Here is a 25,935-nt window from a genome sequence, read left to right as displayed (position 1 = left end):
TCTCCAATTTAGAACAATACTTCAGACTGAAGTCAGTGATGGATTTTTGTTACTCTTATAACCTACTTTCACCCATGTCAGTGTTTGCTATTAATTATGACACAATCTGTATTTATTTAATGGCACTAGCAAGCATTATCAGAATTGAACCTCTCAATAAATATCACTCTCAAAAGTATAATGTACCAGAAAGTATGCTCTGTTTAAAAAATTTATTCAGTCTAATGCTTATATTTATTTATTTATGGCACTTATGTTACATTTTCTGTGAGTCTCTGAATTGTGTGCAGTACGCTCTGTGAAGTTTCTGCCCCGCTTCCCAAAGAAAAAAAAAACGTCTGTCATGTCTGCACAAAGTCCCATCATAAACTTCTGTCTACCAGATTCTTCTGTTTTTAACCTGTTTTCATCTTGGAAAATTATGCTGATATCCTCTTCAGGCCTGCAAAAAATAACAAGAATTACTATGCATAAACTTTCTGTATAACAGGAGAGATATAATAATAAGAATTTCTTAGCAATATTTCATTCATCATCTAAGAGATGATATTTTCTCCTTTCACAAATACTGGTAGAAGTCAAGATAACAAGAGAGAGGGACAGAGCATTGAGTGGAGGGGGAGGGGGAGTGAGTATGAGGGAGACAACAAACTCTGTTGGTTAGTACTGGTGAAGAACTGTAGTTTGATAGGTGAAACCCCCCCCCCCCCCAACCCCAACTCCACCCCCCACCCCCATTGATGCCTCTAATGTTAGGGTAGTGTCTGACTTTAGTCTGGCCACTGTTTAATTAACATGTAACATGCTGTATAATCTCACAGTGAATAGCATATTTCCTTTTGGCTATTAGTGTTTCAATTTCTAGATGCTGTGTCTTCAAATGGGATTATTTGCAAGTATTGTGAATAGGATAGATTGCTACTCACCATATACAGGAGACATTGAGTCTCAGACAGGCACAACAAAAAGACTGCTATACATTTGAGCTTTTGGACTGAAGGCTTCTTCTAAAGTAGAAAAAACACACACTTTCAAACAACACACCTTACACACACATGACCACTACCTATGCCCACTGATGCCAGAATGCATACAGCAACTGCACCTAATGGGAGAAGCAATGTGTGTGTGGCAGGGGTAAGGAGGAGGCTGGGATGGGATAGCAGTCACTGACATGAAGCAAGTTGTGTTGGACAGCATGTTCATCAACTGGGTGGTCCAGCTGTCTCTTGCTCACAGTTTGGTGGTGGCTATTCATGTGGACAGATAGCTCGTTGGCTGTCATGCCCATGTAGAAAGCAGCACAGTGGTTGCAGCTTAATTTGTCGATTATGTGTCTACTGCCAGAGTTTCGGCTGCCTCTCGTCATTGCCTGACATAGGGAATATCCTACCTACTATCCTTTCCACCCCTCCAACATCAGTATTCCGACATCCACAAAACCTACACAATATCCTTCTCCATCCCTACTGCACTGCTGCTCTCAACCGCTTGCCTCATGACTTGTATCCCTGCAATAGACCTAGATGCAACACCTGTCCCATACATTCTTCCATCAACACCACCTACTCCTGTTCGATCAGGGGCATAACCTATTCCATCAAAGCCAGGGTTAACTGTGAAAGCAGACATGTGATCTACACAATAAGCTGCAACCACTGAGCTGCTTTCTATGTGGGCATGACAATCAACAAGCTGTCTGCCCCCACAAATGGCCACCAACAAACTGTGGCCAAGAGACAACTATACTGCCCAGGTGGTGAATATGCTGCCTAACACGTGTGCTTCACTTCAATGACTGCTCCACAGACTGCACTATCTGCATCCTTCCTGTCGACACCAGCTTTTCCTCGATTGTCGCTAGTTTCTGTCTTTCACTTACATATCCCCTTCCCTGCTCCCACTCCAGTAACAAGCACTACCCAGCCTTCATTCCACCAAGGCACCCAAAAGTCTTTCTCCTCTCTGCAACTTCTCCCCTTTTCCATTCCCTTCCCCCTCCCCCCCCCCCCCTCCAACCTCACCCAACTGCACCTAGCAGCCCTACCCTGTCCCCATTGCACTCCTGCCTGCTCCCAAAAGCAGCACTAAACTTTCTCCCACTCCTACCCTGTTATCCCTCCCCTTCCACATCCCAGTCTCCTGCTTACCCCACCATCCAGAGACTGCTGCATACAGTCACCTCAGTGGCCAGATAAAGTAGTCATGTGTGAGAGAGTTGTGTTTTCTACTATACACAAAGGCCTTTTGGCTAAAAACTCAAATGTATAGCAAAACTTAAATTTATATTTATTTGTGACTGTCTTTTTGCTGTGCCTATCTGCAACTCAGAATTTCTGCTACATGGTGAGTGTCAACTCTCCTTTTCACAATATTGCTATATTCTATCCTGGATATTCCACTGTTTGATATATAGCAACCTTTTTGTTATAATTGTCTTCAACTAAGCATCTCCTCTACATGGTGAGTAGCAATCTATTCTTTCATAATACCATCCTTATTCCACCCTGCATTTCCCAGTGTTTGTATTTGCAGGTATTATGTCTAAAATATCCAAATATTATCTTGAAATATTCATCAGCAGTCAGAAGGCTGATCTGAGCTTACATTTGGCAGTGCATCCTGCCAGATAACGATTCTCCTTGTCTGCACTAAACTCCCATCATATGTTTCGGTTTACTCAGGTTCTTCAATTACCACTCCGTATTTGTTCGAGGTGATCTTCATTAACTTCTCTACATGCTGATGTTCCTTCAAGCCTGTAAAAATAATGAGAAGATACTACACATAAACTTTTCCTATAAATGCAAAGACACATTAACACAAAGTTATAAAAGTATTTTACTCAACATCTAAGAGTTGATACAATGCAGCTCATATCTGGAAACAAAGGCCTACAGGAATTACAGGGCTTTCTCCTTAGGAATAATTTAAGGAGTGATGGCAACAAAGCACTGAATAGTTGAAATGCTGGCTTATTGATATGCATATAAGCACGACCGAGTACTTTCTTAGCTTTCAGACAATTCCTTCACCAGAACTACAGATTATACATGCATGTACCTGCACAGCTACAGTTACCTAGGTGTGTGTGTTATAAAATGAGACTACTTACTAAGGTATGTATGGTGTCTAAACTAAGCAGAAATCATCTTGATACATTCATTACAAGTAAAGCAGCACAGTCCGAGTTCAACACCTCAGTGACTGAACTTATGAGAGATGGGATGCTCAAACTATCATAACGTTTCACCCACTAGTCCAGATTCAAAATGCCATATTTTAAAAGTTTAACTTTACCTACCTGACCACTTAATCCCCGTGAAGGAACTGTCAGTTGTAAAACCTTGAAATTGATGATTGTGTTTCTTCAGGCCTATTTCAAATGTACCATTTGCAGCAATTAGCCACTAGGTGCTATTGTTCTATGTTATGGATTATTAGCCTTAATTTTTGCTTTTAATATCTGAGCTTGCAAAATGGATACTAACTTGTTATATTCTCCACTTATATAATAAATGTCTATTTTGAGAATATATTATTAAGATTTCAAAGACTTGCTTGTGCAATTCTCATTATTTATTTTGTCTTCTTGGTACAATGCAGTAAAATGCACTGGACAACATCACATGTTTAAATCAAATCTAGTACTTGAGAGAACAATATTCACATTCATATTTATAACTACTAACAATTCTTCCATTCACTTACTGAATACAAGAATCCAGTTCCAATATTATCTGCCAAAAACATACTATTAATATTATAACTAATTTAATAAACAAGTCATGATTGCATATAAGTTGTTAATTTTTATTTTTCAGATGACCAGTTTCAATCTTCTGAGAGATCATCATCAGATCTACATTCCTTGATGACAGTAGGAATGTAGATCTGATGATCTCTTAGAAGATCAAAACTAGTCATCTAAAAAATAAAAATTAACAATTTAAATGTGATCATGATCATATTTATTAAATAAGAAATAAATATTGAATTTCAATGCACTTCACAATTAAGGTTTCAGGATTACACAAGCAAATTTTGTCAACATATATTAGAAATGTTTGTCACTTGAGTAGTAATGCTATGAATAATGTCTACAAAATAAATTTGCACTTCACTACAGTAGCTTGAGAAACAGTACTGATATTTCTGTTTTTAATTTGTGTGATGTTGTGCAAGGTCTGTTATCTAAGTACATTATACAGTAATGCAACAGAATTTTCTGCAAGTTATGTGAAATTCAGTATTGTTCATTAGTACCTCCAAGGTTTCAGTAAATGACAGCATGAAAACTACAAGACATACAGAAAATAGGCACATATCAGTGGATAGAGCATTTCTTCAAGTTTTTAACTCGCATTGTAAGAGCTCAATATCGGCGACATTTGTGACTAGCCCAATATAACTACGATAGTCAAACTCTTGCCATAAATGTCCCAACATATCACAGTCAATATCAGGAACCATTAGTCTATTAATTATCTTTTCTTACAAGTCTTCCAAATTAAGTGGCAGTGGGGCAAAGAACACATTACCTTTGAGATAATCCCATATGATGAAATCACATTGCAGTTAAGTCACATAACCATGGAGGCCACTGAAAAAGAGTCATGTGGGACATAATCCATCAATGATACAACTCGGCATTGAAAGTGTCACAAACAACTGAAAGAAAATCCAGACACATGAAAAGTGGGTCCAACACTGAAAACCAGCTTCTGTGAAACATTGTCTTCCTTCAGCATACACTGTAATTTACTGCAAAAGTGAAAGAACTTCATTCTCTTGAGTAGTCAGTGCATGTGATATCTGCAGCCAGTATGGTTTTACACATAGACGTGTATCACAGGTAATTGACTCTAGTGGTTGCAGTTCTCTACTTACATGTGTGAGTGATTTCTTTGGGCTCCTGATAAGTGAATACTGCTCACACTCCACCTTCTCTAGTGATTGTCTTGGCCAGCCTTTTTTTCTGTGCACCCATCCCGGGAGTGGAAAGACTTACCTTAGGGGGAAAGAAGGACTGGTATACACTCGCGCACACACACACACACATATCCATCTGCACATATACAGACACAGGCCTGTCTGTATATGCATAAACAAACAAACTTTGTTTACTTTAAACTAATACTTACTTTCAAATTGTTTATAACGAGCAAATTTACACTTCCAACATGAACAGCCACTTGAAACCTAAACAACAATGGAGAGAGAGAACAGAAAACTGGAGGGAAAACATCTGACAGAATTGTTTCATTGGCTAGCTAGATAAAGACATGCTGTGAGTGGCTAGTTTCATTTTTAGAGGGAAACTCAAATAGACATTTATAACAAATGTCCTTCCGTAACAAGTTTTACAAAATAAATATTTATTGAATAGTCGTGTTTCATGTAGATTTATGGTACTGAAGACAACATTGGGCCTAATACTCTTATATTAGGAAGTTATGGAAAAGAAAATTTTATATTAACTGTTCATTATATGTTATATTGAAATTATGTCAACAATTTGCTACAGAAGGACATTTACAATTTTGTGGGAAATTTTATGTCTTTGATAAACATACCAAATTCCTTCTTTTAATACCAATGTATTCCTGTTGGGCTAACTTAAGTGCCCACATAGATTTTGTCACAGGATCATCAATGTCCTTCCATAACAGAAAATATTTTATTTTTTCTAAATGTGTGAGAAAGAAATCACACTAATAATTTTTTAAAAAGGAAAATGACTATAGCATATGAAACTACATAGTTTTCTGAACAAAATAGTTTTATGGTGATTAAAAGGTTTTTGAATTTCAGTACTTGTGGCATACAATATCACGGCCTGACTCTAGATTAATAAACTAACTATATTTTTGAATTTAAAGCTTATCCATGACATATTTTTTCTTTACACTATTAATGTATTTTTGTGGAGTTTCATTACACAAGTATTGATGAATTGGAATCCTTAACTGACAGGGATATGTTTGATGAATTACTGTACTAATATATTAATGTATCTCTTGGCCGAAACGCAACATTTTTTTTTTTTTTTTTTTTTTTTTTTTTTTCTGTCACACATATTTCCTGTTAAGTAATAAAAATCATTCTACCTATTAAGGGTCAATATACAATATGAACATCGGAGGTTCCGAGGTTCCAACTCACACTTACATAGAGCGAAACTGAATTTATAAATATCAATCTTGCTACCTTTCTTATAATTTATTCGAATCGGAAAATCGTAAATCTGCATAAATGAATGGGCGTTTGAACCCTACCGCCACCCCTGTTGAGCTGCCCTACATTAAGGCATTTTAACAACCATTATATACCACATAAATTAAAAACTTGAAATAACTGTAAAACAATAAATTACAAATCATAAAGACAATACCTGTCATCATTGCCGAATACGCAAAGCGCATGTACAAGTTCCGTCTGAGGATCAATAAATTATTACACTACATCTTACAGAAATGATAACATTTTTCAGTTTGATATTAAATATTTTCTGTTCAAACTAATCTAGCATTTACTTTAAAATGTACAACTGTTGCTTACAAATGCTAAACATCACGAATTCTTTGTTGAAATTACGAAAGCTTAGTCCATTTCATATTTAAACTACTAGCACGCAAAATAAATAGTATTCCGAAACAACTACCGTAAGTATAGCAGTAGTTGTTAATTTCTCTACAAACGAACAGTGTAATAATATATCATTCGGCTCGCGCAGATTAATACTACTGCAGTCACCATGGGCGTGCATACCCGGCGTATTGCGTCTTTCAACAGAACACCGGTAAAATTTTATCAGTGAGTGATCTCATTTAAATATATTGTACTTACGTTGCAGCTGATAAAAATATATTACCCAGACAAGGGATTTCAGTCAACACCTATTACAGTTCCTTCCCTCTCTAGCAACCGCCCGGAACTGCAGCTTGACGTTAGCGATGCTGGCAGTTCCTACACGGCTATTGATTTCTACTACTGGCTCCTCTCCTTTAAAGCGACACCCCTACCTCAAATGTCGAAGTACGATCAATAGCCGAGTCCGCAAATAATACTGGAATAAATGCATAAAAATGTGCAACTATGTTGCAAAACAAAAAAGGGAACCGAATAATAAAGACAGGCTACGCACTTAGTCTCGAAAAAACTCGTTAATTTTTAACGAATTAGGAATGCTATTATTTAAGCGACCCCTACGACTGCCAGTGATATTGCACAGTAATATTGTGCAGTATTATTGATGTTCTCCGAGGGTGACCCATAATTTTGTCATATGTCAGTTATATTGTCAACAATATTTTACAATAATACTGTCATTTAAAATGTTGGGCGATGAAGCCGCTGCAGCTGTTATACTTGTTATACCTTGTTGCAAACAGAAAAAAATGGTGGATGAAAAATTTAAGGAGCATGGGAGATCACTCACAAAAACTTGTCAAAAAATGACGTTGGTCGAAAAAAGAGATTTGTCATAGTATTTTGTGGGTCCAATATTTGATACATTAGCATCGCCGGGACAATTGCCCAATCCCAGATAAATGTCTGCACACGCCCATATCCCAATAATCACAATCAAAATTATGCATGACAGACTACACTATTTGGGATATTGTGAGGTAAAGAATTATGTTCGGGTAAGTAATGTATACACAGAGATAATTATCTACATATATTTTTATTTACCATTTAGCGTTAATTAATTTTTAAAAAACGTTCCTTCATGCCGTTCCCTCTATTTTCTGAGCAACAAACAATACGATTCATCATTCTTACACTAGTGTTTTTGGACTCATCTGCCATATCATCCCATAATGCTGGAAATGATTTATGCATTTCGATGAACTCTAATAATAATGCTCTTTCGTCTTGCATTGAATTTATTATCCTGACAGCAATAAACCTAACCTCCTTGATCTGCGTACCCAACGCTGAACGCAATAGCAGACCAGAGAGTCGAGGATATTGCGCATTTCCAAGCAGCGCAATACTTTTCCGTAGTATTTGGTGTTCTCAATATTATTGCGCAACCTCTCTATCACACTTAATATTAATATTATAGCCTATATATATATATATATTGAGCACCCGGTAAATATCGTATATATTTCTGACCATTTAGGGGCCGCTTAGAACCTTCGTTATACTGAGACACGTAACAAAGTACGGCAAGTGAATGTAAAAGTGGGGACTGACGTTACAGTATAATTCATACCGTAGGAATTTTAACGATATAGAACTCAGTTTTCTTCAAATTTTATTATACCGGCATTTTATTAACAATCGATATTTTATTGATAGGTTCCTGAACCATATTTTTGCCAAAGCCAGTAAAAATGAAACTTTCCCAAAAGACAATGACTGTGAATTTTTCGTATGTGAGTCTTCTCATAAATATAAAAACAATTTTTTACAGTGAAGCATATATTACTTTATAAAAAAAAAGAATGATAACAGATTCACCTGTTCAATTGTGTTGTGACTGCTGTCTAGTTGTTTACGACTGTCCCCTAATCCTCAGTGTGAGGAAGATAAAATGCTCTTTCTGATTTATTTACACCAACAAGAACAATAATCTCAAAATTGAGAACTTTTACGTAGGATCCAAGTTCTTCGTGACAAAATTATGTGATATATACACTGAAAAGTGTAAGACATTATTCATTATCGCTTAGAAAACTCAAAAGCTTCAGATGTCTGGATTGCTTAAATGAGATTTTGCTGTGGAACGTTCATTGAAGATATCAGTGGGTCATGAAGCACAGGATAATTGGGCCCTGGGAGTAATTGAACCATGGTGTTTCCTCCAGACTGTCTGACAGTGTGTTCCTCGAACCACCTGCAGACTATTTCTCAACTGTTCCACTCTTGCACAGGGTGTGTGGAAAGTGAACACTTAAATCTTTTGGTGTGAGGTCTGACTACCCTTAGTTTATTGTGATGATCATTTATCCCTTCTTGTTGTTGTTTGGTGTTCAGTTCAGACTGGTTGAATGCAGCTCTCCATGCTACTGTATCCTGTGCAAGTTTCTACATCTCTGAATAACTGCTGCAACCTACATCCTTGTGAATCTGTTTACTGTATTCATCTCTTGTGCTCCCTCTTACGATTTTTACCCCCTGCCACTCCACTGCCCCCACACTTCCATCCAATACTAAATTTGTGGTCCCTTGAAGTTTCAGAATGTATGGTATTAATTGATCTGTTCTTTTACTCAAGTTGTACCACAAATTTCTTTCCTCCCCAGTTCTATTCAATACCTCATCATTAGCTACATGATCTATCCTTCTGATCTTCAGCATTATTCTGTAGCACTACATTTCTAAAGCCTCTATTCTATTCTTGTCTAAACTGTTTATCGTCTCTTTTTCACTTCCATACATGGCTAGGCTCCATGCAAATACTTTCAGAAAAGACTTCTAAACACTTAAATCTAAATTTGATGTTAATAAATTTCTCAGCTTCAGAAAAGATTTTTTTGACATTGCCAGTCTACATTTTGTGTCCTCTCTACTTCACACATCATCAGTTATTTTGTTGTCAAAATATCAAAGCTCATCTACTGCTGGTACTTTTAGTATCTCGTTTCTTATATAATTCTGTCGGTATCACCAGATTTAATTCAGCTACATTCCATTATCCTTGTTTTGCTTATTTCTTACTTTCAAGACACTAGAACTGGCTGGCCAAATGTCTTACTAAAATAAATACTTTTCCGCAGGTCCAAGAGGAATTTACATTGCCAAAAATCATCTGACGAAAGCCACAAAACCAACTACAGCATACAATGAGGCCCCTTCCCAGCTTCACTCTTGAATTCGGTAAACAATGTATTAAATAATGGTTGATATATCATGTAAATAAATTTAAGTGTCGTGTGACTAGAGCCTACTGTCGGGTAGACCATTCGCTGGGTGCAAGTCTTTCGATTTGATGCCACTGTGGCAACTTGCGAGTCGATGGGGATGAAATGATGGTGATTAGGACAACACAACACCCAGTCCCTGAGTGGAGAAAATCTCCGAACCAGCTGGGAATCGAACCCGGGCCCTTAGGATTGACATTCTGTCGCGCTGACCACTCAGCTACTGGGGGCGGTCATATGTCATGTAACACACATACGTAAGCAGAATTAATCACTGTTCTGTATGAAACATCAATAAATAAAGCAAGGAATAAATAGGTAACATGTCAGACAAGTAGCTTACAGAAAAATTTTAACAGGGAGTGCAGGGTTGTATACACAATCAACGAAGACACACTACTAAGGCCTAGTAACATGGTAAATAGGAATCAAAATCCATGTTTACCACAAATCATGAATATGTGTCCACACAATCAGCTAAACGCAGCCTAGTAGGAAAATAACGCAAGTGCCTTGGCTCACAACAGGATATTGGAGGAATGACCTCAGATACCAGCTAGATCCAAAAAGAACAAAGACTGTGTGAGTCATGTGTCAGTTAAGAACAAAGTTATTGCCCATTACAGAAAAGGGCTCTCCATAAAGTGCACAATATAAGCATGCAACAGTTTCCTGAGCTACTCCTCCAACAGTTGAGTAGCTGACAGCTACATTCCAAACAGTGTGATGGTGCCAATAACACTCCACAGGTTAGGGAGTAGCCTTCCATCTATGTTCGGCCCAACGGAGCAGTCACACGTCCTAGGTAAAACTGGACCTGCAACTCACCACACTGCTGCCAGCATATCAGATTCCTTTTCCACTTGGTGTCCACACCAATATATCCCCGCCTGCTCCCACTCACATGCCCTGTTGCAGGCCAGCATCCTTCAGTTTCCCAGCAATGGGGGTGAGACCTACACGGGGCAGATCCTATCAATAACTGAGCACCAAGAATGCTGTACGTGCTGCACACCAAGGAGAATCTTTAATTTCTTTAATTCTTTTGCTCACTGCCAGTGTGACATAATTAACTCTTGGGGAAAACAAGGACAAATGCATAACTGTGATGAAACTTCATTTTCTCCAGACGTGTCCAAAATTAGACTTGTTTGCCATGCATGTGTGACTAGTAACAACAGTTTCTACCTTATGTATGTCTCTGGTCCATTGCATGGAGACCAGAGGATCCTTCGCCTCAAGAGTGCACACGTAAACAGCAGTTGAACAGGATATAATCATATCCTTGGCTAGCTGTGGGTAATGACTGGCTTGCACCAGTGTCAGTTGGAAGCCCATGTTGATTGAGGACGTTCAAGAGCTCCGCTTCAGATGAACATTGGTGGATTGCAGCAGCTTCACCTGTGAAAAGTTATCAATACCACCACACCAGTTGGGAACTTACTGCCATCCAGCTAATCGATGAAGGAAGATAGCCTGCTTGGGAAACTGTTGCCTGCCATATTGTAGACTATAGTGAGGCTTTGTGGTAACAGGCATTTATTTTGTGCTTAACTCTGCATGTGGTTCCCTCCTCACTTATTTGATATTGGTGTCATTACTGTGGTCTGGTATTTGTGAGCTTAAAGTGTACAAACTGTGGTGAGCATGTATTACATTGAAGATTTGTTATCTATTACCACATTACTGAGCATGTATTACATTAAAGATTTGTTATCTATTACCACATTACTGAGCAGAGTGGTTGGTGTGCACCAGAGGTGCTTTCTGCTGTTGTACTTTGTAGATTACTGGCCCTGTACTTTGGCTCATGTTTACCAGTGTTTTTAAGGCATTTGGTATTTTGTTGGGGAACTACTGTTTAGGTTACCTATAATTTGCCTGCCTCACATTTTACCTAATCTATTGCATTTTATGGAAATAGTGTTTATTTGGTCTAATAAATAAAGCAAGGCTTTTTATTTCACACATTGGCTTTAAATTTAATAGTCTTTAATTCTACCTGCATGTGTACTTAATGCTTTATTATCAGGGATCTCATTGTACAGTCATCAGATAGATTTTGTAATATTTCCATCAAAAGATATCTAGTTTGGTAAGACAGTTGGCCAGCTGAGAATATTAAATCTATATTAATTCTCATTTCCCGGTTTTTGAACTAGTCCTCTGAGTGTTTATTATTTGTTAGTTGTTTATTTTGTCATGCTGGCCACTGGACCTTACCCACTCTTGTCTGTGTATTCAAGTGGCTACTGTCATTGTTTGCTGCTCCTGAGGTTAAGTATTGGTCTCGCTAAAATTTTTTCTCTTATTCTATTTATATGTTGTTTGTTTCAAAAGGTGGCTTCAAACCTCTATGTATATCTAATGTGAGAAACACTGCCTAAGGGTGTCCTTTAGTACAAATTCAGGCTACTGTTTACCTGCCCACTGTGCTGCAAGAACCTGCTGTATAGTTACTTATGGACTTCTTGTGTTTTCACCAAATTTCAGGCAAATCTTAAAGTTTCTAAGTTTCTTCACCTGTTGTTATATAGCCACCAGACATGAATTCAATACATGTCTTTAAAAAAAAAAAAAACTTAAAATAAGCCATTAGTGCAGTTGCTCGGAATTATTTTGTTAGGTACTTGTACTTTACCTACCTGTGATTTTAAAGCTTTAGATTTGCAGATGAGATATACCTTTTATTGGCCTTAAGCCAACTTCCAATTGTTAAGTTAGTTAGCCAGTTGTACTGTGCCTACTTGTGATGTTAAATTATTTTGACTTGCTGATGAAATGCACCTTTATTAAGTTTTTAGCCAATTTTGTAGTTGCTAAGTTTGGCATTTGATTTTTTTAAATTACTCTCTATGGTGCAAGCTGAAAATTTAATTGTTCACATCTGCAGCAATTGAAGACCTTGAATTCATTGTGCAAGATACTTGTACTTTGGCCTTAAGTCATTTTATGTGGTTGTTTTTGATCTTACTCCTTGTTTATTACTTGTGCTGTAGTTTTTTGCCTTAAATTTTATTTTCCTCACTGCCATCCCCTCACTGATGTGGGCCTATTTTTATCATTGTAAAAATTTTGGTTGTTTTTAATAAACTGTTGCCTAAATATACTTTGTTGGTGGTCTCAGTACTTTCTCACTCCCCAACCTGCTCCCTGCCATTTCAAGTTTTTGGAGCAGTTGGCATCAAAACCAAACATAACATTGTGTATAATATGTATAGCAAACATAAGATTAGTTCTTCTGGATGAGAAAACACTGCAGTCTTTTTGTGTTAGTAAGCTGGTGGTCAGAAAGACTCCAAAGCTTTGTGTGTTTAAATAAAAGTGTGTAATTGGAAACTGGATCAAGAGAGAGGAGGGGCTTACACAGACTGCAAGGTCAGCAAGTGAAGGAGGTCAGAGGGAAACCTCACTCTTTCTCATTTCTGATTGATTGATTTTTATTTGGTCCCATTTAATTACATTAGGTACAGTGTTTGTACTTCTAATATAGGCCAAATCAATGCAATCTAACATCTTAAAATATTTAGCCTGAATATTACAATATTGTCATGTTGAAACCTGGGCCAGTTTAAGGCCCAAGTGAGACGAGTCATCCCTTGGAGCACCAAGCTGAGAGGGCACCAGAGGCACCACAATTGTAAGACATATCACAATTAGTAGTGAAAACATAGGGCGAAAGTGTATGAGGGAAAAGGGGGGAGAGGGAGCACCAAACGGTAAGTCTCTACTGTGGAAAAATGTTCTTGTATTGGCACTGGTTGAAACGACAGTCAAGTTCAAGTCTGAAGACAGAGTTTTCTCATATTGTCCTTGGTTGAAATGACAGTCAAGTTCAAATCTGAAGACAGGGTCCTCAGTGAAGTAGATTACTTAGAACTAAAAGAGTACTTGTTTGTGACACCAACACACGGCCAGGACAGAAGTGATCTCCTGGACAGAGTGTGTCATTATTTATACAAACATTGAATATTCCAAAAGGTTAGTATTTATACAACCATCAAATATTCTAGATATACAAATAATAAAATATTTCAAGAACCTCTCATAAAGATAAAAACGAAATAACAAACAAATAGTGTTGGTCAGGTTTGAACTAATTCCCCATAACACAGCAGTCAGAGACACTAACCACTACAACACACTGATGGCAACAGAGCTTGCATCTATATAAAACATCAAATTGGTAATATGATAGTAATGTTGCATATATTTTTCTCTTGATTAATAATTAGGGCTTAAAGTTACATACATACTCTTTAATTAAAGAACAGACATACAAAAACTTATGATGCATATAATACATCCAAGTGATTACAGTACATACATAGAGGTAACAATAACATTCTTCATTCTCTACATGTCTATTGCATTACAGTATAAACTTCTTTTTCCATCAAATAATCCTTCAGAAGTTTCTCAAATGTCTTTTCACTCATACTGTTCTGAATACTCTAAAGAAGATGTTTCACCAGTTTTACGTCTAAGTGCCGAGGACCTTTTTCAGCAACTCCCTGTCTGTGTGGTATTCTTTCAGCTGTTTCTTTATCTCTTATGTCGTATAAGGGAACATCTGCATTTTTTGTAGTATTTTATTGCCTTCTGTTCATGAAATTATTATGTATGTGCACATGGATGAAAAATGTTATCCATGTATGAAAATGTAATCTGCATCTGGGTACAGTTGTCACATAAGGCTTCCTGTTACTAGCATATGATTTTGTCCATTGCACTGCATATGCATGAATGCCATGGCATTCAAGTTTTGCAATTAGTAATGTATAGGTGACTGTGTCAGAAGCTTTAGACAGAGACAGAAATGTAGCAAAAATGAAGTTTATTTTGTCTAATGCATCTATGACAGAGTCTATTAAGCTTGAGATAGTAGTTTCTGTAGATTTCTCATTTTGGAAACCACTTTGTGCTGGCATCAGAATACTATGTTTCTCTCCAAATATGTTCATCCTGCTGTGCGTAAGCATCTTTCGTATTTTTGAGAAACAAGAGATTAAAGAAACTGGTTTTTATTTATTTGAGTCATCTTTGTGATCTTTCTTCTACATTGGTACTACTTTGCTTAGTTTTAATTTTCTCTAGAAATATTCCTTTGATTTATGAGAAGTTTGCTGTATGCAAAAGAGACTCAATAATTTCTCCATTCATATGGTTTATCAGCTAATTCGATATTTCATCATTTCATGCAGACTTCTTGTGTGGTGTCACCGCCAGACACCACACTTGCTAGGTGGTAGCTTAAATCGGCCGCGGTCCATTAGTACATGTCGGACCCGCGTGTCGCCACTGTGTGATCGCAGACCGAGCGCCACCACACGGCAGGTCTCGAGAGACGTACAAGAACTCGCCCAGTTGTACGACGGCGTTGCTAGCGCCTATACGGATGAAGCCTTTGCTCTCATTTGCCGAGAGACAGAATAGCCTTCAGCTAAGTTAATGGCTACGACTTAGCAAGGCGCCATTAGCCTTACATAGTTTGATAGTTATCGTCTGAAATGTCTCATAAAGAATGCTGTATTCACAACAAGGATAAATAAAAGTTAAGTATTCGAGGAGCTGCATACTTTTCTTATTAGAATTCACTACTTATCCTGTTCCAGAATTCACGCCCGTCTGCGTTAGATAGCGTGCATTTCGGCCTCCTCTATCTACAAGGTGTTGGCACATTCACCAACACATCATCTTGGATTTTAATTTCTGAATTATTTTTGTGAGTTCCGTACTTGATTCAGAGGTGTCTTTAAACTGAATATTGGCTCATAGAGGCCAACATTATCAATTTGCGATGGATGCACAACCCAAATTCCAAATAAGTTGATCTGTGTAGCTCAAGAATCTGCTGCCTAAAACCACACGTTTTACAATGCCTTGATGTTTTTATTGCCACAAACACTTGCCAGTGATACAGCTTCTCTGATCTTGGTAATGGTGAAACTATTAAAATAAGCATGTTTTTTATGTGTAACTTTAATGTTTGTAAACAGGCACAAAACACCAAATCAGACCAACACTGGTTACCCTGATAAGCCAAAACATTATGAGTGCTACGCACTGTGACATTGGATACCTCCTGGTGGTGTTGTGGAATTATTTCACGGTAACAAAAGTATTTAAGCAGAACATACATGGACAGGGAATCCCCATAGTGGAGATATGGGCTGCATATGGGAAAATCCATTGAGATAAGTGACATTGACAAAGGACAGATTAATATTACGCAGAGCCTTTGAATGAGTATCTCAAAGGTGGTGAAGCTGGTTGAATGTTCATGTGCTACTGTTGTGAGCATCTATGGAAAGAGATAGAAGGACAGTGAAACTACCACTAGGAGCTAAATTGTTGGACATTCACGACTCTTCACAGAACATGGGGTGTGGAGATTTGTCTGCTCTGGCAAGTAGGATACATGGTGATCTGTGACATCTCTGCCAAAAGAGCACAGTGCTGGTGCATGTACAAGTGTTTCAGAGTGCACTGTTCATCATACATTGTTGAACATAGAGCTCCACAGCAGACCACCCCTACGTGTTCACATGTTGACCCAACGACTTTGTCATTCTTATTTGAGTCTTTGTTTATACCCAACTGCATGGTGAGCTTAATAAATAAATGAAGTGTATGTATGACATTTGTACTCTTACTTTTCACTTTATAAAATCCCATGTATCCTAGTATAGTTGTACAGCTTACACCATGTGCAGTTGGATGACACACCCACATCACAAAGGATTTCATGATAAGTGATTGGTCTGAAAACAGTGCAGAAAAGCAGAATAAGAGGACAAGTAGATCACTAATGCCAGACAACACCTGATCACTAATTGTAGGTTCATCAGAGTGTGCCAAGTTACAAATTATTGGAGGAGGCACTTCCTGACATTGACAGTGCTAACACAAGACCTTCACAGAAGGTGATAATGTCCTGCCACCTGAAGGATTGAAGCTGAATACTGTGTTTATGTTTAATGACATCACAGTGAAAAATCAAGATCTTATACAAAAATACTTTTGCTTTGGTCAACATGAGGGGCTGAGGCCTTTTACCTAAGTCAGATGTACTCTGGGATCAGAAAGCTGAAAAGTGGCAAGCATTTTGCATGACAGTTTCAATAATAATTAAAATACATTTATCATACAGAGGTTGACAATGGTAAAATTAGGTATTTAAACTGGTACTGATATTGTAAACACAGTAACTGGCATTAGGGTGCCCTGTATAATTTGAATGTCGTTCCTGATTATCTCAGTGATGGTTTTTAATGGATTATGAATTTCTGGGTTGCGTGTGAATGTGCAGAAGATTTTCCATGTTTTTCTGAATTCTTTTGAAGATTAGATCTACTACTTGTAGAAAGTGCAGGCCACTGGAAACAAACTCTAGCCTTGTATCAGTCCTCTGAATTTCTCACATCCATTTGCAGGGCTTTGGACATTGGTGAGAGAATGTGTGGTTGGCATAAAGAAGTATTGTATCAGATCGCAGTGTTGAAATGAATACTTTCTGGTAGCGGGTGAGAGTTTCATGTTGTTGCTGGAGACTGGAAAAGACATGCCATTTGTGGCGGGATTCTCTGTTGGAGGGAATCATCACTGTTGGACAGCAGTAGTTTGTTGTTTTTCCATTGGTGACTGGACTCATATTACCAGAAAGGAATACTCAGAGCGTAAGTGAGTCTCATAAGAGAAAGACTTGTTGGTAGGATACGAATATGTCTGCATTAGAGAAGTACTTGCCAGTAGGATGTGAAGGTGTCCGCTTCGGAGAGGTACTTGCAGGTCGGATGTGAAAGTGTCTGGATCGACTTGGCATAACAGTATGGTAGAGGTTGCCACATCTTGGTGTCCTGCTTAGGTGCTGACAATTCTGCCCTCGTGAAAGGGCATGCACATACATACCACACAGCTCGGTGTGTCCCAGTCTTTCTTACAGTGAGCATAATTAGCAGCATTGGCAGAACAGGAAATTGATTTCTCATTTGTAGAATCCAGAACAATTACCTGTCTTATCTCCTTTGCATTGATAGTGCATCTGTGGTCTTCTGGATTTTAATCATCAACTTGCAGTCACTGTTCCAATCATGCATTACGGGATTTAATAGTTGTTAGTTATGAGTGAATGTCGGGAGAGAGTATAAATTCTTAGGAGAGCAAGAAGTAATAACTGATAGGGGAGCAACAGTGCTTTCCATTTAATCTTTATATAAATTTAAGTTGAGTTAATTATGACATCTTTGATTAATCATTAATGTTTTGATCTCATAAATATGTGTACAAATAAATGTGATGGTCAACCTCTCCATTTACATTAAGCTGTAGGGTTCTAAGTTATGTCTTGGAAGATATTAGCGATCTGTTCAAAATCATCAACATCATATTACTCTAGTCAGATTGTGGTAGTCAGAGTGAGATATTTGTTTTGCAAATTCCCCATTTTAAGAGCTATGCCTAGGGCATGTACTTCAGAACTTAGTTCTTATAGGGGTGGTCTGCTCACCTTTAGTTTTGGAGGATTAAGGGAAATTTAGTATAGCTGGGTTTTGCAAAGAAACTGGGAAGATATAATGCAATTCTTTTTTATTGTTGCAACAAGTCCATATGAATTTAAAACATATTTATGAGGTACATATAGAAAGCAACATGACATTTGACGGATTTACAACTTTATGTCGAAAGTGCTGGAATCATTCACAGTATAGGTTTTTTAGTTATTGATAAGACAAGGCAACTGAATGACAGCTGACACCAGTAGAACTTGATTTTTAAAAGATAATGGCATATACACTGAAATAACAAGATAATAACATTATACATTATGCTATGGGGAAACTCATGTGGATGCCCCACAGTAATCAGTCTGAGAGTGTAAGGAGGCAGAACATGTGCCTGTCTGCTGATGTGAAAATTCAGACACTCAAAAATGTCATACAACTAGACCTAAAGCACTCAGCAAAAGTATTGGGAAGCAAATAGTCATTTTCAGACCATTTTGAGGTTAATCAATGAACTGAATCCAAGGGCTGATGTAATTGAAAAGAAAACAAACAAGAGTGTATCAAGTTACGTACGCTTCCAAAGTCTGTTTAGTATATGACAACATGTTAACAAAACAGCAAGTAATTGAAGCCTGCAAGGCTGTCTCAGAGAAGCTGCGACAGCTGAGGATAGGGCATCTGGAGGGGAAAAAAGAACACCAATCACTCAGAGAAACTTTTAAGCATGTTACTGAATCTATAGAACAACTCTTGATGGTAAATAACTCCAAAGAAGAAGATCATATACTGATGATTTCATTAAACATCACAGCAGTGGATATATAGAACATGCAGAGTAAGCGAGGAGGAACTATTTACATTGCTTATTCTTATTTTTAAGTGTAACCAATAATGCTATAGGGATCGATGACAGAGAATTTAAAAGAACACCTGGTTTCATGAATCTAATTTTTGTAACTACTACAAAAGTCAAGAAATATTCATCAAAAGATATAGAAAAGTATGGTCAAATATTATGTATGGCTGAAGTGTATTAGAACACCAATGGAATAGGAACAAAAAGCCCCAAAATTCAAAATACAAGAATAAGAATATTATTGAGCTGGCACTAGAGGGTTCAGAATAACAAAATTAATAACCAATCACCACAATACATCTACTATGATGACCAAATGAAATAATTGAATGATTATGATCGATCACAGCAGTGGGGAATGCAGCACGTTCAAATGAAATAATTACCATAGTTTCAGAGCATCAAGAAAGAAATATTATCACAGAATTATGAACACAGTTGTTCATAGCTCAATAAACCAGCACACAAGGCATTCCTGTGTACCAATGTTATAATTCAAGTTTTGGGTGGATTATGGCAGGCAGATCTCATAGGCATGAGACAATAAATGTGGGAGAACAAAGGTTTTGAATATATTGTAACAGTCATTGATACGTACTCAAAATTTTCCTGAGCCTTGTCTGTGAAAACAAAGATGGGTTAGACAGTTCTACAGGTGTGATCAATTGCTACAAATTGGAACCAGTTACACCCACACAGCCTTCAAGCAGATGATGGTGGTAGGTTTTATGATAGCTACGGTACTTCAAGATGGTAATGGAGTAGTATGGAATACACCACCACTCAAAGTAGATCCAGATAAAGGCAATTATGGACTGTTTGAACTGAATGATAAAAGCACGGATGTGGATGTGTTGGCTATTTGGTGGGCTACACTGCAGCTAATGCTGGAACAATGAAAAATTCAGCACACACACAACAGCAACTTGATGAAGCAAAAAGACATAATAGGTTAATGGACTCCTTGGCTATTCTGAAGGAACTATGTTTAAACCAGATTGTTCATAAGTAAAGCTACTAGTTATACTGCCCTACAGACCACTTACAAATATTGATCTCCTTAAATTTATCAAAAAGGTGTCTATTCCAAGATTTTGTGGAGCTTTTTGGGAAATACACAATCTAAGACTGCGTGGAAATCTAAGAATACAGAATTGTAAATTTAGACTTCGAGGGAGGACCTGGAATTCATCGACTGGCATATGTGAAAAGAAGAATCCTAAAAAGTATGTACTAGTTTGATTCATTTAGTGACTTTCAGCCACCAGAAGAATGATGCTGAACTGCTAATCACTTATTCTACAATGCTACAAATGTTCAGTGCATTCCTGTGCAGATGCCTGTCTCATGTGCATCCTGGCAACTACAAAGAAGATAAAAAATAATGAACGACATCCGTATGTCACTTGAGGTTAAGAAACAAAGTCATACACATTGATTTTAAAGGACTGATCATCAGCACTACATGTTAATTACTTTCCAGCAATACAATTAATAAAGGAGATTGGAGTATTGCATTGATTGAATTAGAACAGTGTTCCTAATATCACAGTGTCAAACTGTAAATTGAGTCTAGGAAGAAGTCAAGTTGTGAAAATACCCTACACAAGGTATGGCATTGATGATTTAAACCTATATTTAAAACGTACTCTACCAAGTTTTGGGTTACACTTAAGTGTCAGTAAACTTAAAGAACAATCAAGGAGGTAATAGACTTTACACAAGAAAATTTGACAGAATTGCTACTAGGTTTCTCAAAGGATCAAATTCTGCAGAAGAATCAGAATAAATTTAATGAATCAGCCCTTTCAGTCTGTATACTACCAGTTAGCACTACATGTGTCGAAGGCAAGGCTGTGGTGAATTCATATATCAGTGACAACTTGAGGCTTAGCGTTTTACCTCAAGATACTGTAACTTTTGTTAATAACAGTTCTGTTATTTATGTTTGTAGAAAGTGTGGGAAAAACACAAACAGTGGTGTAACCTGTTGCGAGTGCGAAAGAAAACATCAGACTAAAACTCCCGACCATGTTCCAAAACTTTACATTTTAGGCGATAGCCACAGCCGCGGTATTGTCTCACGCATAAATAAAGCTTCAAATGTGAAATCGATGAGCTTTGTAAAGCCTGGGGCGCCCCTCTCAGAAATAAGAAAACTAGTTTTTTCTGAAGAACTAAAAAAGCTGTCTTCGAAAGATTTTGTTGTCCTCTTTGGTGGATCTAATGACATTTATCAAAATGATACATCTAAAGCCTGTTGCGAATTAAACAAGTGTTTATCTGAACTAAGTCATACAAACGTTATCCTCGTAAATATACCACAAAGGTACGACTTGATGTCCTGGTCGTGTGTCAACAAGGAAATTAGTGCCGCCAATGAACTTTTTTCCAGTATATGCAAACAATATAGAAATGTTTCTGTTGTTAATATTAATACCATTGGACGCAGATTCCACACTACTCACGGGCTGCACCTAAATGGCCTTGGAAAGCAACTGGTTACATTAAAGCTAATGGAAACTATTCAGAGACTGCAATACTTACCAACAACATCATCAGTGGTACCTGTATCATCATCACAGAAAGTATCTCTAGGAGTGACTAATGCAGAATTAGATACAGTAGCAGAAAATGCAGCAGAAGTACCTAAAGAAGCAATACTAACAGAAGTAGAATCAACAGCAGCATCAGAAGAACCACATTCAGTAGCAGCAGAAGTAACTCCTCCAGCATTAGAACCAGCTCCTACAGCAGTAACACCATCTCCCTCACCAGCAGTAGCAGCACAAACTACTTCACCAGCAATAGCAGAAGAAACACCATCAGCAACAGCAGAAGCAACTCCTCCAGCAGTAGAACCAGTTCCTATAGCAGCAGCACCATCTCCCACACCAGCAGTAGCAGAACCAACTCCTTTACCAGTAATAGCAGAAACAACTCCTCCACCAGCAGCAACTAAACCAACTTCACCAACAGCAGAAACATCACCAGCTCCTCCTCCATCACCTTCAAGAGTAGCAGAAAAGAATAGACCAGTCACAGTAAGTAAAGTATCACCTTTGTCTCATGATGAAGTGATACCAAATGATTTGGGAAAACATGTTCCTATAAAACTTGTGGACAGTAAAGTGAAACAAACTTCCAACCGTGTTTCAAACAGACCCAAAAAATTACCAAAGAGAAATGAAGATTTTTTATGGTTTATCCCAAGGAAGTCCAACCGCCACCTAACGTAGATTCCACGGCTGAAAAAACAATTAAATGTTCTCCATTGTCCCATAATACTGTACTCCTCCCCTCCTGTGACATTAACAAAAACCACTCTCCAACTTTGTCTTTCAAGATAGGTTATCTCAATATTGAAAGTATAAGTGGAAAACACATAATTTTAAATGAATTTGCAAATGAGAACTTATTTGATGCATTATGCTTAAGTGAGCACTGGTGTAAAGGAAATGAAATATCTTTTCATGTACTAGATGATTTTCACTTAGCAAACAGTTTTAGCAGAGAGCAACATATTCATGGGGGTGTATCAATTTACATTAAGAAGGGATTAATAAATTGTAGTAATGAACTAAATCTAGGATTTTTGTGCAGTGAGATACATTTTGAAGCCACAGGCGTATATCTGGATCATTTAAAAATTGCTATTGTATCTCTTTATAGATCACCAGATGGAAGTCCATTAATATTTTTAGAAAAACTTGAGACTTTACTAAACTTCTTTCTTAGTCCTCAGTGGAAGAAATATAGTATCGTGATTGGTGGTGACATCAATGCCGCATTTGATGTAAACAAAGATGTGCACACTGTAAATGAATTTAAAAACCTGTTACGACAATTCAACTTCATTTTTACGAACTGCAAACCCACAAGACAGTCCGCTTGTCTCGACAACATACTTACAAATGTCAATAGAGAGTTACTGTCTTCAGATGTAGCTGTCTTCGATTTCTCGGACCATGACTCAGTTTGGGTAAAAATAGGTACAGATAGGCCTAACATGGAGTATAAGGAGTTTAAAGAGCCTAAAGTAGTCATCACAAGACCCATAACGCAAGAAAAATTGTCTAATTTTATGGTCTCACTCAGTAATTATGACTGGTCACATCTGTTTAACAATAATGCTCAGGACTCTGCCAATACATTGTTTGATAGATTTTTTCATTATTTCTTAAATATATTCGAGACTAACTGCCCTCAATACAAATGTAAAGTTAACCCTAAAAGTAACAGTAATAGACATAGGGATAAGAGTCCATGGTATACCACTCAACTAGCCAATATGAAAAGAAGGTTGTTGTTGTATAGAGATTCTTACAGACTTAAGAAAACTGATATGGCTAAACAAAGGTACTCAAGAGCACAAAAAGAATATAAGTATGCTTTAAATGAGGCCAAAAAACAACATAACCTAGTCAGCATTGAGTCATCAAAAAATAAATGCAGAAAAGCATGGACTATAATAAATTCAGTGGCCAAAAGCAAGCAGAAAGTTGAGGTAGTAATTTCAGCAGACGAATTTAATAACTACTGTATAAAATCTGTTAACCAAATTAGGGAAAGCATTGTGAGGCCACAAGAGACTGCTGTTGATCTCATTAAATACCATAATGTAGACTACACCCTGAACGATAAATTCCTTTTAACAGAGGTCACACCAGATGTTGTTTTAACTCTTGTAAATAACTTTAGACCCTCTGATAGTGAAGATATATATGGTATTTCTTGTAATATGTTAAAAAAGATAATTGGCTACATAGTATATCCTCTTACTAAATGTATAAATAGATGTCTAATTGAAGGAGTACTCCCAGAAGTATTAAAATTATCCAGGGTAGTGCCCATTTACAAGAAAGGAGACAAAAATTGCCCATCTAGCTATCGCCCAATATCCCTGACACCTATTTTATCTAAAGTTTTGGAATCCATCATCTACTCCCAGTTGTGTGATTATCTGACATGTAATAACATTATTACTCCGGTACAATTTGGCTTTAGGAAGGGCAAATCCACAGTCCATGCCATTGACTCCCTGATTAAAAAAGTGCTTAATGCTTATGAAAGAAAAAATTTTGCTCAGGCTACATTTTGTGATCTGAGCAAAGCCTTCGATTCTGTGGAGCATATTTCACTCCTCAACAAACTAGTTTATTACGGAATCACAAACAGTGAAGTCGACAACATTTTTGAATCTTTCCTCAGCAACCGTAGACAAATTGTTTGTATTGGTAAACAGAGATCACAGCTAGCTGAAGTTAAGTGCGGTGTGCCACAAGGCTCAGTATTAGGACCTCTGCTATTTATCCTAATGACAAATGATCTACCATCCTACATAAATACTCACTCCATTCTCTATGCAGATGATACCACTTTTTTCAATATCAGCTCAGACATTGATATGCTCCAAACTGTGGCAAATGACACAATATCACAGGCATCAGTCTGGTTCCGAGCTAATGGGTTCCTGCTTAATGAAAGTAAAACTCAAAAGATTGTATTTAGTTTGAGAGATCCGCCAGCAGAAGACTTCAAGAATAGTGTTAAGTTCTTAGGTATTGTTATAGATACTAAACTGACTTGGGAGCCACATATTAAATACATTAGTGCAAGGCTGTCTAGAGTGGTGTATTTGTTAAAGAATTTAATAAACCATGTACCTGCGGCCTATGTAAGATCAGCCTACTTTGCTTTTTTTCAAAGTATTATATCTTATGGGCTTTTAATATGGGGCAATAGCTCACACCTTCAGGACATTCTGGTACTTCAGAAGAAAGTAATTCGAATTATCACAAACAGTGATAAACTGGCCCATTGCAAACCACTGTTTATCAACTTAAAAATATTAACTGTGATAAACATGTATATTTACACTGCCCTACTGCATATAAAGAGCAACTTATCAGAATACCAGCGTAGAAGAGATGTACACTTTCATGGAACCAGGAATAGTAGCAATCTTGACATACCTTACTACAGATTATCCAAGTCATTGAACAGCTACGAAGTGGTGGGTATGAAGATGTTTAATAATTTGCCACTAGAATGGGTAGAAGCTCCATTTGATGTATTTAAAGACAAATTGTTCAGTTGGTTAGCTGCAAACCCATACTACTCACTTCAGGAATTTTACGACTGTAAAATATCATAGTGGTACCGATTTGGAGAGTGTAGCATAATTTCTTTAACTGAATCAGTTATGATGCAATGTTTTCATATTATTTCATTTTAAATATTGTATTTTATGTAAAACTTGTCACATATTGATCTTTAACCCATGTATATATGCTGTATAACTTGTATATGTGTAACTTGACTTTGTCAATTGCTGTAATAGCTAAACGACAATAAAATTTCATTCATTCATTCATTCATTCATTCATTCACATTATGTCTGAATTCTTTGCTATGGTTGGTCCAGGATAACAAATTGTAGATACACCAAGCAATGTATTTTACCTCTCAGTGACTCTTCAGACATTAGACATCTTGAGTTGAATATGGGATATGATACAAAATCACACATGCAGCCAGTACCATATCACTATACAATAGAAACATGACATGTTAACACCAAAAACTCATGTATTCCTTAAATTGTTGGGCTTGAATCCATAGAAGAACAATGTTGTCCCTCAACATAACAGCTACAGTCAAAATGATGAAAGAATCATTTACCTTTTTAGAT

At 37.2% G+C, this 25,935-nt stretch overlaps 1 protein-coding gene and 1 long non-coding RNA gene across 2 annotated transcripts; one reads left to right on the top strand and one right to left on the bottom strand.

Moving 5' to 3' along the window:
* Window positions 1–222: 222 nt before the first annotated feature.
* Window positions 223–7,082, bottom strand: LOC126203733 (uncharacterized). Its single transcript, XR_007540360.1, has 3 exons — window positions 6,850–7,082; window positions 2,608–2,759; window positions 223–442 (listed from the first exon to the last, which is right to left on the bottom strand). It is a non-coding gene; the product is annotated as an uncharacterized LOC126203733 (long non-coding RNA).
* Window positions 7,083–21,757: 14,675 nt separating this feature from the next.
* On the top strand, window positions 21,758–22,480 carry LOC126204232 (uncharacterized). The gene has a single exon (XM_049938628.1). The coding sequence runs from the start codon at window positions 21,758–21,760 to the stop codon at window positions 22,478–22,480; it is 723 nt and encodes a 240-aa protein (XP_049794585.1).
* The last annotated feature ends 3,455 nt before the right edge of the window (window positions 22,481–25,935 follow it).

Source organism: Schistocerca nitens, chromosome 9 (genome assembly GCF_023898315.1).
Source record: "Schistocerca nitens isolate TAMUIC-IGC-003100 chromosome 9, iqSchNite1.1, whole genome shotgun sequence".
In the NCBI taxonomy this organism is placed as follows: domain Eukaryota; kingdom Metazoa; phylum Arthropoda; class Insecta; order Orthoptera; family Acrididae; genus Schistocerca; species Schistocerca nitens.
The sequence above is the reverse complement of the archived record's forward strand: the minus strand, read 5'-3'. Positions and strand labels throughout refer to the sequence as shown.

What these genes read in the sequence shown, in the direction of transcription:
- LOC126204232 (XM_049938628.1), top strand. Translation starts at nt 21,758, where the DNA reads ATGGAAACTATTCAGAGACTGCAATACTTACCAACAACATCATCAGTG.